At 33.3% G+C, this 20,354-nt stretch overlaps 1 protein-coding gene across 5 annotated transcripts in view; it reads left to right on the forward strand.

Annotated features, from left to right (window-relative positions):
* Positions 1-20,354, forward strand: part of LOC117118860 (high-affinity choline transporter 1-like) — a 47,449-nt gene that overhangs the window by 24,793 nt on the left and 2,302 nt on the right. For 4 of the 5 annotated variants that reach the window (XM_033263599.1, XM_033263598.1, XM_033263600.1 and 1 more), the window contains 9 exons: positions 17-88; positions 6,581-6,783; positions 10,561-10,668; positions 14,377-14,532; positions 15,204-15,352; positions 15,996-16,121; positions 17,030-17,183; positions 17,592-17,797; positions 18,131-18,635. In XM_033263599.1, coding sequence (XP_033119490.1) covers positions 6,618-6,783; positions 10,561-10,668; positions 14,377-14,532; positions 15,204-15,352; positions 15,996-16,121; positions 17,030-17,183; positions 17,592-17,797; positions 18,131-18,635 — 1,570 coding nt within the window. In that variant the 5' untranslated portion in view covers positions 17-88; positions 6,581-6,617. Of the gene's footprint in view, positions 1-16; positions 89-6,580; positions 6,784-10,560; positions 10,669-14,376; positions 14,533-15,203; positions 15,353-15,995; positions 16,122-17,029; positions 17,184-17,591; positions 17,798-18,130; positions 18,636-19,912; positions 19,944-20,354 lie in introns of all 5 variants that reach the window. The other variant, XM_033263603.1, reaches the window with a different exon arrangement.

A 20,354-nucleotide genomic window follows, 5' to 3' on the forward strand; every position in this document is an offset into this window, starting at 1 on the left:
AATTTATTGTTTTCAGATTAGTTGAATGTGACATTTGCTAATCGGTGAATTAAGACCCAAAGTTGATCAAATTTCTCGGCATTTAAAGGTATGTACTATAGCTTTATAGATTTTATAGCCTTGTTTGTTTTTCACTGTCTGCCTGAGAAAGTACATAAGTGAGTTGTGCTGAAAGGTCCGTCAGAAATTAACGATAGTGATCTTGGGTATCATTTTTTACGACAATCCCAGCCTTATAAAATGCCGGTGCTCCGTAACAAGAGGAATCAACATGTCTTACAGAGGATTTGTTTTTCAAACACGTTTGTCACAATGTTCCGTGCATAATTACGTGAAAAATCTTGTGCAAATAGCCGAAAAGGAAAAAGCCTGGATTAACTTGTGTTTTCAATCTGATGCTTGAGATTTAAAAACGTCAAAGAAGAGACACTTGGGAATAGACTAATTAATCTTCAGGACAGTGTCAGAAGCTTTGCATATTTTAATAGTAATACCTTTTTTAGTTTTTCTTTCATCTTAACTGATGCCTAATGTCTGTGTGCCTATTTTATCTATTTATTTTTTCTATATGCTGCTTGCTCATGTATCACAAAATGGTACAGCTAAAAAAAGTATCTTAACCTAATTATAAAATGAGAATATTGATTAAATTTAAAAGTTAAAAAATTTTTTTTATTTGGTTGGTCACTTATTGATGAACGTTGGCTTAGAACAAGGGCGGATTTAGGGGCGCCTCCCCCTCCCGCCTTTTTGAAGGTAAAAAGAAAGAAAGAAAAAGAAAAACTTGATAACCCAAAACACCTCAAATGTTATTTTCGGGCGTCTAGAACACAAAAATTTCGCAGGGGAAAGCCCCCGGACCCCCTAGGATAGTGTTGTCTCAATCGGCCCAACTTTCGTAATAAGCCCCTTTTCCACTAGGCAAATGTATTCGCACGAATCAAAAGCATCGGTTCTTTTCTTGAGCTCTGATTATTTTTTTTATTATATATATTATTTTATTTTTTTATTTTTCCGCTTTGCAAAGAGTAAAAACAGTTCACACTACTAATTTCGCTGCAGCGAAAAACTGATGGAAATGTGAATGCGCACACGCATGAATCAACCGTCTCAGTTCACGCAAATAATGTAAAATAGGCTTTAGCTGTAGCATGATATATTCAACAATATATGTTGTATATATTAATATAGCTTAATGATATGCATAATTTGGCATTATCAGTGAAAAGCATTAACATAGTATTTTTAATATGAAAAATGAGGGTCATGAGAAAATGGCATGGTCTAATTCGGCACAACAGACGATTGCCTACCTACAGTAATAATTACCAAAACAATAATAATTGGTAATTTTTCTACACTAATGGGACTTCATTTCCTGTTTTAAAGTAAATGAAGAAAGAAATATTAACAGACTAGGAAAGACAATGATTGTAATCTATTAACATGATGATGCTTTTACAAAATTCTGATTAAGATGCTGCCATTCTTGATTTCTAAGAACTCTTGCACATACAGTATAGAGCAGACCCTATGCGCTTTTTAATTTATTATTCTGTATACTGGGTTTTGTGTTTTTAACCTCTCAGTGTAACTAATTGTTTGAACCTAATAATTATATAAGATTTATCGGAACAAGTGCCGGAAATAAAACCATGGAAAACTCACGGTCTTTAAGCAAGCGAGACTTTTGTTGTGAAAGCCGGAAGCAGACTCCGTATCAGATGACAGAAAGAATTACATAGCTACTCGCGCTGCAAAGTGCGAAATTAATCACGATAAATTTTCAACAACATTCAAAACGTCAGACTTATTTACGCTGTATAGTGTTATTTCTGACAGGTTGTCTCGAAGATTGTCAATGAAGTACCGTATAATGAATGAATGACGATAACCTGCAGTAATTAATTCTCATCCAATTTGCGATGTTAAGTGTTTGCCCTGTTTTTATTTTTCTCCAACATGTCTGTGAAAATTATTCCTCTGCGTAGGTGTTGTAGTATTATCTACTTTGTGGTAGACAGTTTTTACAAGTGTGTTGCTTAAGTGAGGTTATTGTTTGAGTTTTTTTTCCTGGTGTTGCTGCCATATGCTTTTGAGTGTCTATGATGATCCAATTTAATCAAGACATATGGACCTTCAACCAATCAAAAGTGTTTATTATGAAAGAGTAGTTATTGTTATGCTGTGTCTCGTCAAAAATATAATATGCAGAAACATGTTTTTCCAAGCATTTCTTTTCTCCTTCTCCACCACCCATCCCACTCCCATATACTCCTCCCTATACTTTTTTCTAAACCGAAGAAAATTATTACCTCACAGACATTCTTGGTTATAGGTAACTTTGTATTGAAGTTGAGGAGCTCAGGCATTTTTGGAAACTTTGTTTTAACTCTTTTCTGTGCAATAAAATTTCAAGGAAATAGTAGTGCGCATTCAAAATGTAAAGGATTATTTCAGTGCTTGAGTATTATAAACATGCAACATCAATTGAGCTTGTCATTTTAGTTGTAATACACACATTGTTTTTTGTTAATGTTAAGCACAAAACATACATACAAGAACACGAGTAGTACCGAATTTAAAGTAATTATATAATAGATAGATTGTATTGCCGTGTATGAGAAATATTAGCCACATAGATTAGATTTTTTTAACATGCTTTTTTAAAGTTTTCAATTGATAGTACTTAGAGGTGGTATGGTTCAACATGTTTCAACTCGCCTATTATAAGGGCAGACAAGATTAATAAGGGCGGATTAGGGCTTAACAATTGGGCTCACTTAACAGAAGATTTTTATTAAAAGAGTTTGAAAAAAAATATACATTTCTTCTTCAATATACTCTACATCCCCACTTCCTAGACTGTTTTCTTTGGGACCCAAGTTTTGATTTCCAACACTAGCCACGACCCATCTCATAATTTGATAGTAAGCATATATACACCAAGTTTTTTCAAAGGTTATACCCATTTGAAATGTATTGGGAAAATGCTCTTCTTATAGGTACAGTAACGTGCCCCTTCCAGGAAAATTTTGTCTTTTAAGGCCAAGAAATCATTATATATCTCATATAAATATGTTTAAATCAAATCAGAATCAAAGTTTATTTTTCTAATACCCTTATTAATAATATTGACAAATTTTTGCTCAATCATTTCTCCACTTCCCCCATCTGCTCCGTGTTGTATCCGTGTTTTGTACTTGTTTCGTTTATGAATTTATTTCAATGAAATTTATGCTTTCGTAATTATATAGATCGCTCGCTACAAGTGCCATTTGAAAAATGGTCTTTCTTTTTGTCATTTGGCGTATACTTTTTGAGCAGTGCCCTCCATCACACCAGTCGTCTTTTTTATGAAATCCGGTTGTTTAATGTATTTCATTTATCATATTGTGTAAAGAAATAAATGTTTATTTGAATTTTGAATTTAATTGACAACGTTTCTGTTTTAAGTTCATGTCAGTGTTTAGATTTACACGATTATGTTGTGGTAAAGATATAAGATATTCATTGTGGACATATACTGTTATAAATAAAATGTTGTTCTAATAAAGATTCACCTAAAAATACCATTTTCAAGTAGTCAGATCAGTTATAGCCTTTACAATCTGTTTTTAGCAAATTTGCTCGTGACCCAACGCAAAAGTTTGGCAACCCACTTTTGAGTCGCGACTCATAGTTGAGGAATACTTGTTAATCTGGTTGTTTGATAAGTGGAGTTGTTATACAGAAGGCATTTCTAAGCAAAACATGACATGACACCCAAAATTTCAAATTGATGGTGGTATCATAACTAGTTTGGTATCAAATTATAGCTAGTCTAAATTTGATACCAAAAGAAGATACAAAAAAATATTGATGTTTTAATTATTTTTTCATGGGAAAAAATTGTCATTATTTATTAATTATGTGTAAAACACACAAAAAATACAATTAACTGTTAAAAGATAACACAATAAAAATACTATAATTTAACTTATAGAATAATAAATTAACTTGTGTAATGAAATAAACTCCCTGGTTGATTCAGTGGCTTGATTTTATTGTAGAGAGTACTTTTCCTTCGAAATCCCCATTCCCGGCAACATTTCACTAGAATACTCTAATAGAAAACCATGGAAAAATATTGGCATAAATTTTGGTTTTACACAAAAGGATAAAAAATATGAGAAATAGAGATTACAGTATTTCTCATAGGAAATTTCTATTTTATTCAACAACTTCTTCATTACTAGGCAAATTCAGAGGTTGTAAATTGCATCCGATGGAATGCTCTCGCTTTTGTGTATACGTCATATAGTCAATAAAGTGTGCACTCTCTGATGAGGTTAGTTTTTGTACTTTGCATCTCGCACACTGCGATCGATCAAGTAGGCCTGAGATATGTTTGTCTAATTGTCAAATTTCTTTCCAGAATCATTATTTTAAACAAATTTTAAATAATTCCAATGATTATTATATTTCGCAAGTGTCAATACTAGTAATGGAAGATACCATGTTGGCCGTTTTTATGTCTGATATAACAGAACCTAAATCGAGGTAAGGCTAGGCCTAGCCTACCGGTGGTGCCTACTATATTTCTTCGCAGACATATCGCAAAATCAAACATAAAAAATTCATCCAAAACCATCAAATATTCAGGTAACCACCTCCATTAATCATGCTTCACACAACCATTTTATCTTTCCTTTGATCTCCCACAAAGGTTTTACTTTCAAACCCAGACCAGAGACCCTAAGTAGTTTCGTGTCTAGATCCCTGTTATACTCATTGGACCAATGTAGGAAAATTCTGTTAAGCCACCACTGTGTCATTCATAAAATGGATTTGAGGGTCCAAATAAGATTACGGTACATATTACAGTATCATGTTAAAATTGTCTTGTATCATATTTCATGCTATCTTAAATTAAAGATTGAGGATAATATAATGTTTAAACGAAATTCAATATTAAAACCTTGTTTTTTATCTTATTTCTTTAATTGATTTATCTTCCAATTAGTGTTTCTATGGTAATATTTATTATTTCTGGTTATTTTTTAATGAGTAGTTGGTCTTTTTAAGATTGTTATGAATAAATGTATCATTTCATATTATCTTTAAATTAAGATGGAGGATAATTTTTAATAGAAATTCAATATTAAAACCTTGTTTTTTATCATGTTTCTTTAATTGATTTATTTTATGGAGGAACAGAAACTGTTTCTTCCCTCCATGATTTATCCTATAAATTAGTGTTGCTATGGTAATATTTAATAATTCTGTTTATTCTCAAATGAGTGGGTTGGTATTTAATGAATTGAAATTTTTTAATGAGGACTGATAAGTCAGGTAACGTGCGTGGGTCTTATATGAAAACTTTAATGTCCAGAAATATACAAGCAGTAATAGGATCAATCAAGTAGAATTACTATAAATAACACTATTCCTTTACACACAGCAGTAAATGGTAAATACAGCATAAGGCCAAGTACAATACTAGTGACAATATGGTGCTTACTGTACCTTGCCAAAACCACCCTCAGTGATCAAAACAAGAAAATTGACATTTTAATATAATTATATTCTCCATGTTATAAGATTTACGGCTTCTCTGTACTGAAGTATACAATACTGTCACATTCTTATGCTAATTAGTAATAACAAAAGTGGATATTTATAAGGCGCCGGTATTCACATAGTGCGCTCATGGTGCCAGAGCCATGCAAGACAGAAGAAATACGAGAATGGGAAAATTAAAGAAGATATAGTGCAAGAAAGATTAAAATTAATTAGTTTAACATTTAGCAACAGTATGCTGGTTTTTGGGATGGAACGCCTTATATGACACTTTAGATAACAGATTTCCGATACACTAAGAACTCTGAAAAATCGGCTGACCCTAGACGTTTTTAAATTTCACAGTAAAAGTTTACTGTACGTGAGCGAGGTGGGCGTGGTCGGGCGTCACTCAAAATGTTTCAAAAGTGGTCCATGGGCGTAAAATATGACAATTAGTGGCTTTAAAGGCTTATTTACACTCCTCTCCTGTAAAACCTCAAATTGAAGGCCTGGGCTTTCTTTGGATGTGCTTCTTTTCAAGATGGGCTTCTTTTCGAGATGGGCTTCTTTTCTTTTGCAAAGTAAAGAGGGGGCTTCTTTTCAAAATGAATGCTGTAAATTTTGTGAATTTGTGCTATAAAACAATAAATAAGGCCACTGTAACATCAATCTATATCATGAAGTGTATATAAATGGCATTAAATCAACTATGACTACTATATAAACCAATTTTTTTTTTAATTTATTTTGTTTTCTGAAATTCATGTGAAGTGTTGGTACTGTACTATCTCAAAAAGAAGCCTACGCTATCTTGAAAAGAAGCCCATGGGCTTCTTAGCTTCTTTTCGAGAAGGACCGATTCTCAAGGATACTTTTGCATAACTGAAAAGGGGGGGCCTTCAATTCGAGATGGGCTTCCCAAGATTAAGCCCACTGGGCTTCAATTTGAGGTTTTACGGTATATTATATACTAAAGTATTTTCTATACAGATAGTTGATTAGTCTAAATAAGAACGTGTCCTTTTATTCATTGCAGATTTTCTGTTATTAGTGTTTTCAAACCTTATTTCAAGATGGCCGTTAATTGGGGTGGGTTGATAGCTGTTATTATATTCTACATTGTTATTCTGTGCATCGGCTTGTTTGCTGCAAGGAAAACTAGAGGCAAAACGGATTCGGAGGACCTGATGCTGGCAGGCAGGAACATAGGCTTAGTGGTCGGCATATTTACTATGACAGGTAAGACTGCTAGATCTCCCTGTGTTGTGTTTAATACACTATAGTATACAAATATCGACTGCTTATGAGGGGAATGGTGAAATCTGATTGCCCTGAGGTGATGTGGAGACCGTAACCTATAGCCCGAGGGAAGATAGGCTACGGTCTCCACATCACCGAGAGGCTATATATTTCACCGTTCCCCGAATCTAGAGCAGTCAATATTTGTTTATACATAGATTCTACGAGACCTAAAATGAAAATAGTACACACCAAGTAGGCCTTGGCTTGCTTCCTAGGCCAGGCGATCAAAGGGCCAATCTCTCTCAGCATTGTAGAGGTGGCGTCTCCTTTACTATTCGTGTGTGTCATAAATTACATAGCAATGCGGCCTAGAGATTGCATATCGCACGGCAGAGCAAAATAGTACTAAGTATAGGGTAATAGTACTTTCTATAGCCCACTTCGTAACCAATCAGATACCTAGAATCTGTGTATGCGGTATATAAAATTCAATATTTTAGTTGCTTAGCAACTTAGTAATTATAATTTAAAAATTAAACAAGAAAATATTCTTACCAATTAACTGACCAATAGCTAGTACAATTTCTTTATCTTTACGTAAAGCCCTAATAGCTTTTAGATTATAAAGATATTTGTACAATATTAACGGTGTATAAATCTGCAAGACTGCATGTCTAAATCTGTCTCAATGAAAGTTGTTCACACTATCATATTTTATGTGACAAATAGATGTGATATGTCCATATTTTGGTGTAATATGACATCACCATACCCATATATGGGCAAATCGTACAAATTTGTCACATACAATTTGATATAGCGTGGACAGACAATTTTAGAGTGCGTTCGAGCCAGAAAAATATCCGTGCGAGGTCCGTGTATTTACACGGAAGTTAAATGCCGTGCGTGGCTCGAACAGGGGTAAGATGTAAAAAACAATCTGGAACACGCTCGCCTATTTTGATCACCAAATTTAGGGTTATAGAACCGTGTATCGCTGTCAAAGGCCATTATCGCGACCATTAATCATGTTTTAATGACTCTACCGTCTGGCAGTCAACATGAATTCAATTCAACACGCGCGAAAACCATAGACCTGTCCAGTTTTACAAAAACAAATGCATTCGCTGACCTGTTAATGTTACAGCATCATCTTCATCATTTCATCATGTCTGTGTGGACCGAACCTATGATACGTTACCTTCTCTCATTGGGGAGGGGGGGAGACAGAATACAAAGACAACTGGACGGCACTTGCCGAAACAGCGGTATTTACAAAGAAATAACTGCAAAGATCGAAGAAAAATTTAGGGGAAAGCTGACGGTGACACAGGTCACCAATAAACTAAAGTATTTGCGCAGGGAGTACAGTACAAGTGCGTGAAGCGTGGTTAGAAACATAAATATTGCGTGGCATGATGGGATATACTATTGCCTCGCTGACCTCAATCGAGTATTTCCGAGGTAAATTTTTACACGGTTAGACAAGATAAGTTTGTGCTCGAATGCGGGGACCCCCCGTGGTGTAAAGCCGTGCGTTTACCTGTCATATACACGAAATTTAATAGGCGTGTATGGCTCGAATGCACCCTTAGAGAATTTGATCCTTTCAAATAATATTCAATGGTTTTATTGAATGGAAGTTTTTTTAGGCAACATATCTTTAAGCTCATGGTTGGCATGCAACCTGCATCATGTGTCTGACATTTTGAATATTTTCGGGTCGTCTTGACTGTGTTTTTAACTTGCTTTTCAATGACCAACGTCACACAGTGTGTGTTTAGTGAACATTAGTAAATGCATGTTTCAAAGATTGAATGTGATTGAATGTGAAGGCTTTAGTGGTAATTTTTTTTTTCGTAATTTTTAACAGGGTGCAAAACATACTCTTTTTCTGTTATCCCTCCCCCCACCCCCAGAAACTAACATAATAGTAAGAATCACTGTTAGCCCCTCTCTTAGTGTATGCGTACTGTATAGGCCTACTCGTAAATTGCAATATGGATGATACTTTATAAACTAAAGTCTCTTTAGTGATGATGATGCTTGAAGTATAGAGGATATTTTCAGTTTATGGACAACCTGGGATTAGAAGACAAGCGTCTTAACCCCCCAATCAATCAATCAATCAATCAATCTATCTATAGAGCCTCTATTCTATTTTATATTTTGTCAAAATATGGCCAAATCGAATGAATGAATAAATATGTAAGTAATAAATATTGTATCGTTACTGAGATTAAAACCTTGTACAAGATCCTTCAATGCTTTTTTCTAGTCTCATAATGGACTCTTTTTTTGTGTTAGTGGATTGTGATTTTTATTACTTGCCATATGGCCAAATTTAATATTTGTTTATTTATTTATTTTTTTTTTATTAATATAACAAATTTTTATGAATAATGTATCATAATAGTAAACTACATTTTAAAATATTGTTACTTAATATTCAGATGATGCAAGTTTTTAAAAATGCTGGAATAACAATCAAGACATTTTGCTTTCCTTCTGCCTTACATGAAAGTAATCTAATGTGAAAATCAATATGGTTCTCAAAAAGACCGATCGGTAATCAATGTTGTTGTGACGGAGTTTCTAGTAAGAAAAGCGAGCAGACAATTGATATTAAATGCCTTCAGGGTATAATCTATTAGAAACTAGGGGGTCATAAATCTGTTTTGTTCTATTTATTATTACATGGTAGTTTTGCATCTCGGTGATTTTTATTCAGATTTTTATGTTTTCTAGAAAAAAAAAGTGGGGAGAAAAAAATGCAAAATGTAAATCATAGTAATTATATATTTTAAATATATTTTGAACATATGTATTATGTACAGTACTAGAAGCTAGTTGGTAATCCAACTAATCTAATCTAATCTAATCTAATCTATTTTATTCTATTGACATAAAATGTGACAAGGAGAACACAAAACAATGAAGTTATATTCTTAATATAATATTCTTGACATATTATTCCATTATATCAAGGTATTTTTATTGAAAATATGGTAGCACAAAGCTGAATTGAGATAAAGTGTACAAATAGCAAATCAAAATATGAATAAAATTAGACTGAAATTTACAATCACATTAGCATGTTAATAAATAATATTAAACTACCCACACACATACACACACACACACACTTGCAAGCAAGATCATAATGTATCCCTATGGAGCAGCAACATACATTTGTATGCCCTGTAAATCGCATACTAAAATGGCTCTTTGCATTACAGGGAGATTGGAAAGAAGAGCACATAAAATGAAGAGTTATATTTAACATGCATCTTTAAGTCGTGATTAAAATGAAACACAGTTTGCGTTATTGATGATGACAATATTTTATGGTTTAATGTTTTTTCACTGAAGCGATTAAAGTTTTGATGTGAATGTTTGGGAAAAAATATTGAAATCATAGCAAGGTATTTTTGGCTCTGCCTACTAAACTTCAAGACCATGCTGCACACTTTTTACTGTACTAATTCAGTTTTAATGTTATGTGTCAGTTTTATTCTTGATAAGTAATATTACAGGAGGCTTGCCATCCAAAAACCAGCGTACTGTCGCTAAATGTTAAACTGAGTAATTAGCAATAGATGTAGCAGTGTTGTGTACTTTAGTACAGAGAGGCCATAATTCTTTTACTAATAACTTAACCTATCATTTTAGTTTATAATGTTGAAAATATGAAAATTAAAAAGTCAATTTTTTGCTTTGGTCACTTATGGCATACCCCCGAAATAGAATGAAAATCTGATTAATTTCTTGCAGCAACTTGGGTTGGTGGTGGCTACATAAATGGTACGGCAGAGTTGGTCTATTCCACTGGACTGTTATGGGCGCAGGCGCCGTGGGGCTATGCTATTAGCCTTGTTATTGGTAAGTATGTTGTGTAGTTTCCTGGTTGTAACCCCCACCTCAGGTATTTTAAAATGTGATGGTCTTATACCTGAGAAACGGTGATAATGCAATTTGGTTGATGAATGTGAGTAGACCAATATTTAATAGACTAAACATAATCAATTAATATATTGATGAAATTAAATATTAATAACTTTAACTGTTGATATACTTTGCCAAGCATATTTCACAAACCCAGCATGCAGCATGGAATAAACACTGCTTGTAACAGAAATCAACCTTTCCAGAGAGTCCATCAAACTTAACAACTGCCAATCAGAAGAGGGCCACGAACCCTCGCGTCTCACAAGCACACATGTTGTTCCACAAATGCGCGTGTTTGCATATATTTTCATACTGTCATTTCTGGGACTTTGGATTGGATTGGATTTATTCGGTGTAAACACCAAGAATCTAGAAGACGACTTATTTCCAGTGGGGTCTTTCTGGTGGTGATTGGGCAGTACACCGGGAGACAATCCCCTACACTTTTCCGAAGAGTACTGCGTTCTTTAATGTGCACATGGGCCATAAATGCACACGGGACCAACGCCTTAAACGTCTCATTCGAAAGACAGTGCGCTATTGTAATTTGTATTTTAGCCCTCCAGCTGAAACACAATGAGAGGCAGCGATGGGAATAGAACCGGTGACCTAGAGATCTTCATGGTTCAGCGCACACACAGTGGCTACCACCAGATTAGCCGACTGAGCTAAGCTGGTCTCTTAGCAACAATATCCAAGGTGTGAAGCTTTGCAGAAATGTCAGTTTGATATTTTGAGGAACAAGAATTTTCGTTTTTTCTAAGACATATTATTAACACTGCCCGCCAAACACTGAGATCTCTCTGTTTGGTAACGCAATGCTTGACCACCAAACACGGAGATATCTCCGTGTTTCAGGTTTCTTTAAGGAATCCGGTAGATGGTGTAATTACTGACATGTACTAACAATTTGAACACTATATTCAGTCTGGACTGTCAGTTTTTCACTTTTTGTTTGTTTACATTGAGGGTAGCGGTATTGATGTACTTTCACGAAATCGCGATTATCTGAGATTCGTTGTGCGAAATTGCGTAAATCTCCAAAAGTGAGTCATTTTAATTTTACTGTTACGGGGGTCACCGATTGTGATTAGAATAAAGTGTTTGGTACCAATGTAAAGCTAAGATGTTTGTAGTTCTTGTAATATTCATTACATGTCAATCTGATCACATACGCACTCTCAACGAGGTTCGGAAAAGTGTTAAAATTCGCTAAAAAGTCTGGCGGTGGCTGATATTTTTTTTCAAACCCCCGGCAGTCTACTTTTGAAATAAGGTTTCTGCAGATCGGTACCGTAGGACAGAGTATCAAATCAAATTGAAGATAATGAAGACAAAACAAGTATTTTATATTTTTGTGACCATGGAACTAGTATTAAATTACTCATCTGACCAAAAGATATAACCATTAACTTTGATATGGCCAGTCAGAGCAAATGATATCCCATTGTTTTTATTGAACCATGTGAACACTGTCACGAAGAAACTGTGCCATCGTAACTAAAGGACTTATATTGATCAGTGTGCTGATTGATTTGTAAGCTAAGACGACTCCAATAATGTATTCTAGCAAATTAGTCCACTTTGATGGGTCACATGTATGTGCTTGTGCTCGTAAACTGTGCAGACTGTGCTAGGCTGAATTAGCTCGTTCTGAATTCCTACACTCCATTTGGATAATAAGTTTACGGGAAATTATAACTGATATCTGGAAAAGACAAAACGTGTTAATGTTTAGATTACTAATAAAGTCATTTATGTAATTGATTTAACTTAATGAGGAAGATCTTCAGTTATAAGGATAGGGATGTCATTTAAAATTTTTTTTTTAAATATTTGTGTACTAAACAATATTGTTTCTTATCTCTTTAAAGGTGCTTTTTTGAAAGTAATATAAAACCTAAAATGTGATAGATTTATGTAGGTTTATAATATTTATATAGCCTATAATATTTTATTTTTTCTATGTTTTTTAGGTTATTTTTTATTCCACATTTACATTATACACAAACATAACATGTATAAAGAAAAGTAAATAATTCAGTTGGCATCACAACCATATTGTCTTTTTGTAAGGCAGTACAATTAATTTTCTAATAATAAATAAAAAATTATAATATTAATGTTTGATGCTGGAATATTTTCTTTTTCTTTAACTCTACAACTCTACCTGTAAAAAATTCTAACATAAAGATAAGTAATTAATTCAGTTGGCATCATAACCATATTGTCTTTTTGTATTAAAGGCATTACAATTAATGCTCTATTAATAAATAAAAAATTATAATTATTGTTTGATGCTTGAATATTTGGTTTTCCTTTAACTCTACAAATCTACCTGTAAAATATTTTGTTATAATAATGATAATTTTATTAGTATTACTAGTATAGTATTACTTTTTTTTTTTGTTATAATGATGATGATAAAGTTTAGATAGTATTATAATGCCTATGAAATATTACATTGGTTTGCACATTTACTCAAACTACATCAGGAAATAGGAAAATTCGTTCAGCGATAACACATACAGTACCACTCGAATTCTACATGATCCCTGAACTATATGGAACACAAAATTCTTCTGCTGACCTAATTTTCCACTTTGAACTTTAGAAGTAAATCCTGTTTATTCTAAAAATTGACCCATTGCTATGTAAGTGTATTTAATGAAGGAGTGTGACGTTTTTAACATTATGGCGTTCATCGCGATTAAGTGCCAGTGACGAATAACCTGTCTATCTCGTAAATTGAGCAATATTCTGCCACCTGTTATGTATAGCAGGTATGTTGATGATATTGCCGTATTCCCATGGATACATTACACTTACTCATAAATTTCACACAAGTATCTGATTAAGATCGCAAACAAACAAAATATTCGTCAGCTAAGTATTAAAACGGAATTTTAAAGACAAATTTGCTTTTATTTGATTACTGTAAGTATATTCAAATCTAATAACGTTCATTATGAAAAATATCCTTAAATAAAGAATGTAAAATAAATTTACAACTGATATATATAAATTGTTTTTATCTCTTGTTATATTGTATTTTGTTAAAGTGGACCCTTTGGTATCTTTCGCTGCCAATGTGGATTTTTTCACATCTGTACTGAAAAAGCAATAAAATATTACAAAATACAGTAGAACTCCTCTTAAGGGACACCACCTTTGAGACCGCAAAAAATGTCCCCTTAGGGCTATCCCCTGAATAGGAGTTGGTCATAGTGTTAACCCCTTAATAGGGGTGTCCCAAAGGAGGGGTTCTATGTCAGGCCCGTAGCCAGGTTCTTCCAAGGGGGGTTTTCTGGGCGTGAGGTCCACGGTCGAAGCCCCAGTGGGGTCGGCAAAACTCCCAAAACAAGGGGATTTTTGTGCTTTATGGGTCTGAATAATGCTATAAAAGCAGATATGTTTGAAAAGGTCTTGTCTGGGTGGGCCTGCAGTGCATTAGTTGGGTTGGAGGACTTATTTGGGAAATTTGAAGAGGGGGTTTGCCAGAAAAGAGGGGGGGTTTGCTAGAAAAGGGGGTTCTCCTGAACCATAAGGCCCCACCCCTGGATACGGGCCTGTATGTATTGGGTATCTGAAACTGTCAAAATGTAACATTCACAAATGACAGCAAATTGATGTTTCTTTTAGGTGGGATTCTTTTTGCTAAAAAGATGCGAGAACAGGGATATGTGACGATGCTGGATCCTTTCCAGCAGAAATATGGAGAGCGGATGGGAGGATTGCTTTTTCTACCTGCACTCTCTGGAGAAGTGTTTTGGTCGGCAGCTATCTTGTCATCTCTAGGTAACATACAACTATTTTTTAATATAATTTGTTTGTTCCTAGACCTTATGGCCTTGGACATTTATTTGAATTTAGCCCTTTGGCAACAACACAAAATAAAAATTTTTAAAACAAAGAGAAATGTTTACTGTGAGCGTCTGTGCAACATATACAAGTTATCATGGATTCTGTATGCAGATAATATATATAGATATTACTTACATAATACTTTTTACATGTATCTATTTCTCATCGAACTCTCATAAAATACAGAATGTAATATAATTATAGTATATGCATAAAGAGTCATTTATTTTTTATTTATTGTGAGCAAATGAGCAGTGTAATTTCCAGTATTGGATAATAAAGTAATCTGTATCAATATCTGTATCTGATTATATTATCAGGCTTCATGAATGAAGTTGTATTTATGTTTCTTTATTCTCTTACATTTAAGTGAGGGGATTTGTTTGAAAGTATTTATTATAATCCCTTATTTATTAATCTCTGTCCAAATTATCAATTATTCTTTAACAAAAAACGGTTGCCCATATATAGTCATGGTGTTGCTATATATGGTTATGATATATGTCATTATGACCATATTTAGGCATCTCACATGTTTTTTATCAAATCAAATTTGGTAGTGTGGATAGGGGGCGCTTCAGATAGTTTATTTTTTTTTAAACCAGGAGCAACCGTGAGTGTTATCTTGGAGATCAACCTTCAGATAGCGGTCATCATCTCTGCGTGTATCGCAGTGTTCTATACTCTATTTGGCGGCCTCTATTCTGTTGCTTACACCGACGTCGTTCAGCTCATTTGCATATTCATAGGCTTGGTAAGGATTAATTTATGTATGTTAAATAATTGTGTATAAATATGGTTAATTTTTATTGCAACATGGGCGTACCATGAAATCTTAGAAAAAAAAAATTGTTTTTTGTGCTGGAATTTTATTAATTGATTAACAAAGAATATGTTGTATGGTTTTTTGATTTTTAAAGTACATTACCCTACAAAATATGTTTTATTGTTTTGTTATTAATAGACATGTTTATCAGACCAAACTTGACTACACAAGCATGCACTGTGTATCAATTCTACAGATGTAGTGTGACAAGTCTTTAAATTTTTATGAAAGGTTTCTTTCTTGTTAGATCAAGTAATAAAAAAAACATGGTCATGCTAAAACTATACAAAAAACACTGTTTTTGTTAACAATCATATTGCCGTTCCTCGCCACTTAATTTTCACATTTATGTATTAATATGTTTGAAGTCTCCTCGGTGCTAAGGCTGTGCCTTGTGAGGAGCTCCGTGTGAAATATTGAATAAAAATAACTTAAAAAAACAAACCATCAAATTTGCTGTTTCTAGTACTTTTACACTGTTCTCACTGTATACTGTTCCAACAAAATGGCCTAACACTAGTCGCTAAATCGATCTATCATGTGATTTTTTTCTCGATCATTTTTTTTGCAGTGGATATGCCTTCCGTTTGCTTTGACCAGTGAGTATGTCGAACCGATATCCGAGTCAAAATCTGAATGGCTAGGAGAGTGGGATAGTAAATACACAGGTGTTTGGTTGGACTCTGCCTTGCTTCTGGTGATTACAATTTTACATATTTATCACATGTTTTCGTTTCCAAAGTACTGAATCATTATTTGGGGGTTACAATTTATATAATTTCTGGGAGACAATTGATAATACAGTAGTAAGAACATGCAAATATTGTAATTTTTGGGAGATGAGGTATTTTTTCCAGGAGATTCATGCTAGCCCATAGGAGTGTGCGAGATTGTCCAAATTTTCGGGAGATTTCCACAGCTGATGGAGATTGTATTGTTATAATTAATTATTAATGTTATTAGTATTTACTGTCAATTAACATCAATTTAATTCTTATTTTGATTATTTTTTTTATTTAGATATAAACAACTAAGACAAACATACATTAGAAAAATAAACAGAATGACAAACATAAATATAGCACAGTGCAACCATTTACATGGCAATCAAAATAAAGATAACAGACTAAATCATGAAAATTTTAAACCTCTCAAAAACAAAATGTTTGAAGATCTTATTACAGAAGACAAGCACTTGCCATACTTCAATATCAGCTTAAAACATTAGGTAAAAAGTTGTATAAGTATATGTTCTTTTGAATATAAGTACATATGTTGGTAAAGTATACCTTCAAAGTTGGTCTTATTGTGTGTTTAGAAAATTTCTTTCCTTTTAGAACTTAATAGTGCCAATTTTTGTTACCCTGTAAGTTTTAATAAAAATATAAACATCTAAAATCAATGTTCATTCTAATATGGTACAATCATGTTTTTATATAATTTCTCATCATGATGTACACAAAAGCTATTGGAGGCTTTTTGCAAGAAGGCATATATAGTCATTGATATTAAATTTATATTCATCATCAATAATCACATTTCACAATGTATATTTTAAATATCAATTTAATTCTGGTTTGCAATTTGCATGTTGATATATTGTAGATGCTCGGTGGTATTCCGTGGCAAGTATACTTCCAACGTGTCCTGTCTTCAAAGACTGCCGGACGAGCTCAAGTGCTTTCGTTCGTAGCTGCTGGTGGTTGTGTTATCATGGCAATCCCATCGGTACTTGTCGGGGCAGTTGCCAGGGGAACAGGTGTGTATTCTCTTAATGTCCGTGCTAATTCAGCGGTTTTATAATACAGTTGAACTTGCCTAAAGTCAAAGCTAAAATGGGATTGAAAAATTGTTTGACTTAGATAATATTTGGTTTACAGATTGCTAATTAATGGAAAACACAAAAATTTGGCATGTAAAATAAAATCGACTTAAAAATTATTTTCGAGTTAGGCAAAGTTGACATTGGCAGGTTTAAATGTATTAATCATATAATTATTTAATATAAATTAATACACTCTTTATAAAATTATTATTTAATTTGTGTTCAAAGTAATAATTTTTAGAAAATACAATTTTGTCATGTGAAACTACATTAAAAAAAATGTTTCTTGATACTATGGCAATAAAGTTTATTATCTTTTCTTAAATTTCTTTTATTTTACAGATTGGAACAGTACAGCATATGGAAAGGATGTTGAAAATAGTAACATTGTTCTTCCACTTGTTCTTCAGTATCTTACACCCCCTATTATTTCATTCATTGGTTTGGGGGCGGTCTCCGCTGCTGTCATGTCGTCAGCTGACTCCTCCATCTTGTCAGCTAGTTCCATGTTTGCTCGTAATATATATAAACTCATTTTTAGACAAAAGGTATTTATTTTTACCAATTATTTTTTTTTACATAAGAAAGGAATTTATTATATTTATTACTAGTTTAATGTTGGTATGCTGTATACAGTATATCTTTCCTTTAAGTCAAGATTCAAGATTTGTTTAAATTTGTTTTTCAGGAAAATGAATATCATAAATTATGATTATACATTAAAAGAAATATGGAATAAATTATTTACAAAAATATAATAAAACCGAATTACTAAAGTAATACTAAAAAAATTTAAAAATATATATTTTTCAATAAAGATAAAGATTTAAAAGTTCTATAATATGATAATGTATTTACCTTACCTTTTTTCTTTGCCACAGGCTAGTGAGCAGGAAATTTTGTGGGTGATGCGTGTAGCCATCTTTGCAATGGGAATTCTATCCACCATTTTATCTCTGACTATAAACTCCATCTATGGACTCTGGTACCTCTGCTCTGACTTCGTCTACGTAGTCCTCTTTCCACAGCTATTCTGCGTAGTTTACTTCTCTTTCTGTAACACGTACGGTTCGCTAGCTGGCTATATAATTGGTTTGTTTTTGAGACTTGGTGGAGGGGAACCTTTACTCGGCCTTGAACCATTTATTAAGTATCCATACTACGATGACGTAGACGGACAGTTATTCCCCTTCCGTACGCTTTGCATGGTCGTCTCTTTCATCACGATTCTAGTCGTCTCCGTATTAGCCCATTGGATACTCACATCCTTTGGACTGGATAAGAAGTGGGACGTGTTCCTCTGCATCACCAACATTCCTCTGGATCCAACCGAGAAATATGGTCACATGGAGATGGATGCAAAAGACCCTGCGAAAGGAGAGAAAGGTGAGTTGATACCTGATGGGGCAAGAGATTATGGCTCGCGGAATCGGGATACTCTTGATGTTGGCAAACTATCCCTGCCAGAGTCAAGTTCGAAAGAACCACTGAAGAGTGATTTCCCAGTAACACCAGAGCATTCGACAGTAGATTCATACTATGAGTGAAAATTGTTTCAGAATACATTCTACTTAACTACAGAGTGTTTATTGTTAATATAAATTTATATAATTATATAGACCATAAATGTATTTATTTACTTATTACCATTCTGAAACAAATTATATTTATTGTGATGTTATAGATGTTTAGGAAGTTGAGACTTGCTTTAAAAACCAAGTTCTTTAATATTTATTTTGTGTGCAAGACATCTAAATATTTCAATATGTCTTTCAATTCAGATGGAATTTCTATTTGAATAACAAATAGCTGCATCTACGTTTAGGCCAAACAAATGTTCAGGATTTATATCTGTGATGCCAGTTAAAACTATCATAATAGGCAATGCAGAAATCAGTAGCAATATGCATAAATTAACATTGTCACGTCTTTTACAAGGGTTTGAGAATTTTTGCCATTTCTATAAATTGGACGTGAATGTATGACATCATCGAAATGTGTGCTTTCTGTGATGTAAGCAATTTTTAAAAACATTAGATTCATAATCAATTTGAGTATTTAGGGATGATGCAATAAATGAGTGCAATTTTGAATTATTTATTAGAATTATAGTAAATTACAATTATATAAAAGAGCAATAAATAAGTATAAATCAACTGATTTTATGAATAATTATCATCAAACCTTATTTAAAAAATATACTTGTATATGTAAATTGAAATCAAGAGTTTGTATTGCAAATGATAACTAGGGGAAAAACCACATGTATTTCCAAAATTAATTTATTTCATTGCAATATTTTATGTTTAAATTTTTAACACAGGTATAGTACATTATTATTGATAAATAATTATACAACGCTGGACTGAAATTTTGTATAAACAATTTTAGGATATAGCAGGATGATAAAAAAAAATTAAAACAAAACAAGTTACCTATCTACTTAAATGCAATGTTGTAGTACTACTACATTGAGTTGAAGAAATAGTTTGGGAGCTTAAAAACTCGCGATAATATCTCTACAAATTGCTAAAACTTCAAATTATGTATTTCTTTTATTTTTGTACAAATATGTTGGTTCATTAGAAATATTGCTTTAAAACATTGGCTTTTCCGAATTTCAAGTTAACTGGCCAATTTTTTGAATTTTCATTTACTTTTAGATAACATGGAAACAACGTACACTATTGTGAGGTAAAATACAGTCCATTCACAATAGGGATTTGTCCTTTTAAGATCATCAACATCTTTGCTAATTACATTTTGCTTGTTTTTCTAACATATCCTATTTGCACAAAATCTCTATTATCCTAAATATGATACTCCGGCTCTCCTTGGTTCGACAAATTGCAGCCAACAGGGGATTTGGCTTTCATCTGAGAGGGGCTTAACTCCCCTACTCCCGCTGGTGTCATTATTAAAGCACTCGCCTAGCACTGCGGGGAAATGAGATCTGTAACTTACAAATGTGTTTTTGTTTCGCTTCCTTATATTCTTTTATGGAGTTGGTGTGCAAAAAAAAATGCACTACTAGCTATCACATACCTGGGTTAGCTTCAGGAGAGAGATGAGATCTGTAACTTACAAATGTGTTTTTGTTTTGGT

This window comes from Anneissia japonica, unplaced genomic scaffold (genome assembly GCF_011630105.1).
Source record: "Anneissia japonica isolate Jap-2015-1 unplaced genomic scaffold, ASM1163010v1 scaffold737_len1565949_cov176, whole genome shotgun sequence".
In the NCBI taxonomy this organism is placed as follows: domain Eukaryota; kingdom Metazoa; phylum Echinodermata; class Crinoidea; order Comatulida; family Comatulidae; genus Anneissia; species Anneissia japonica.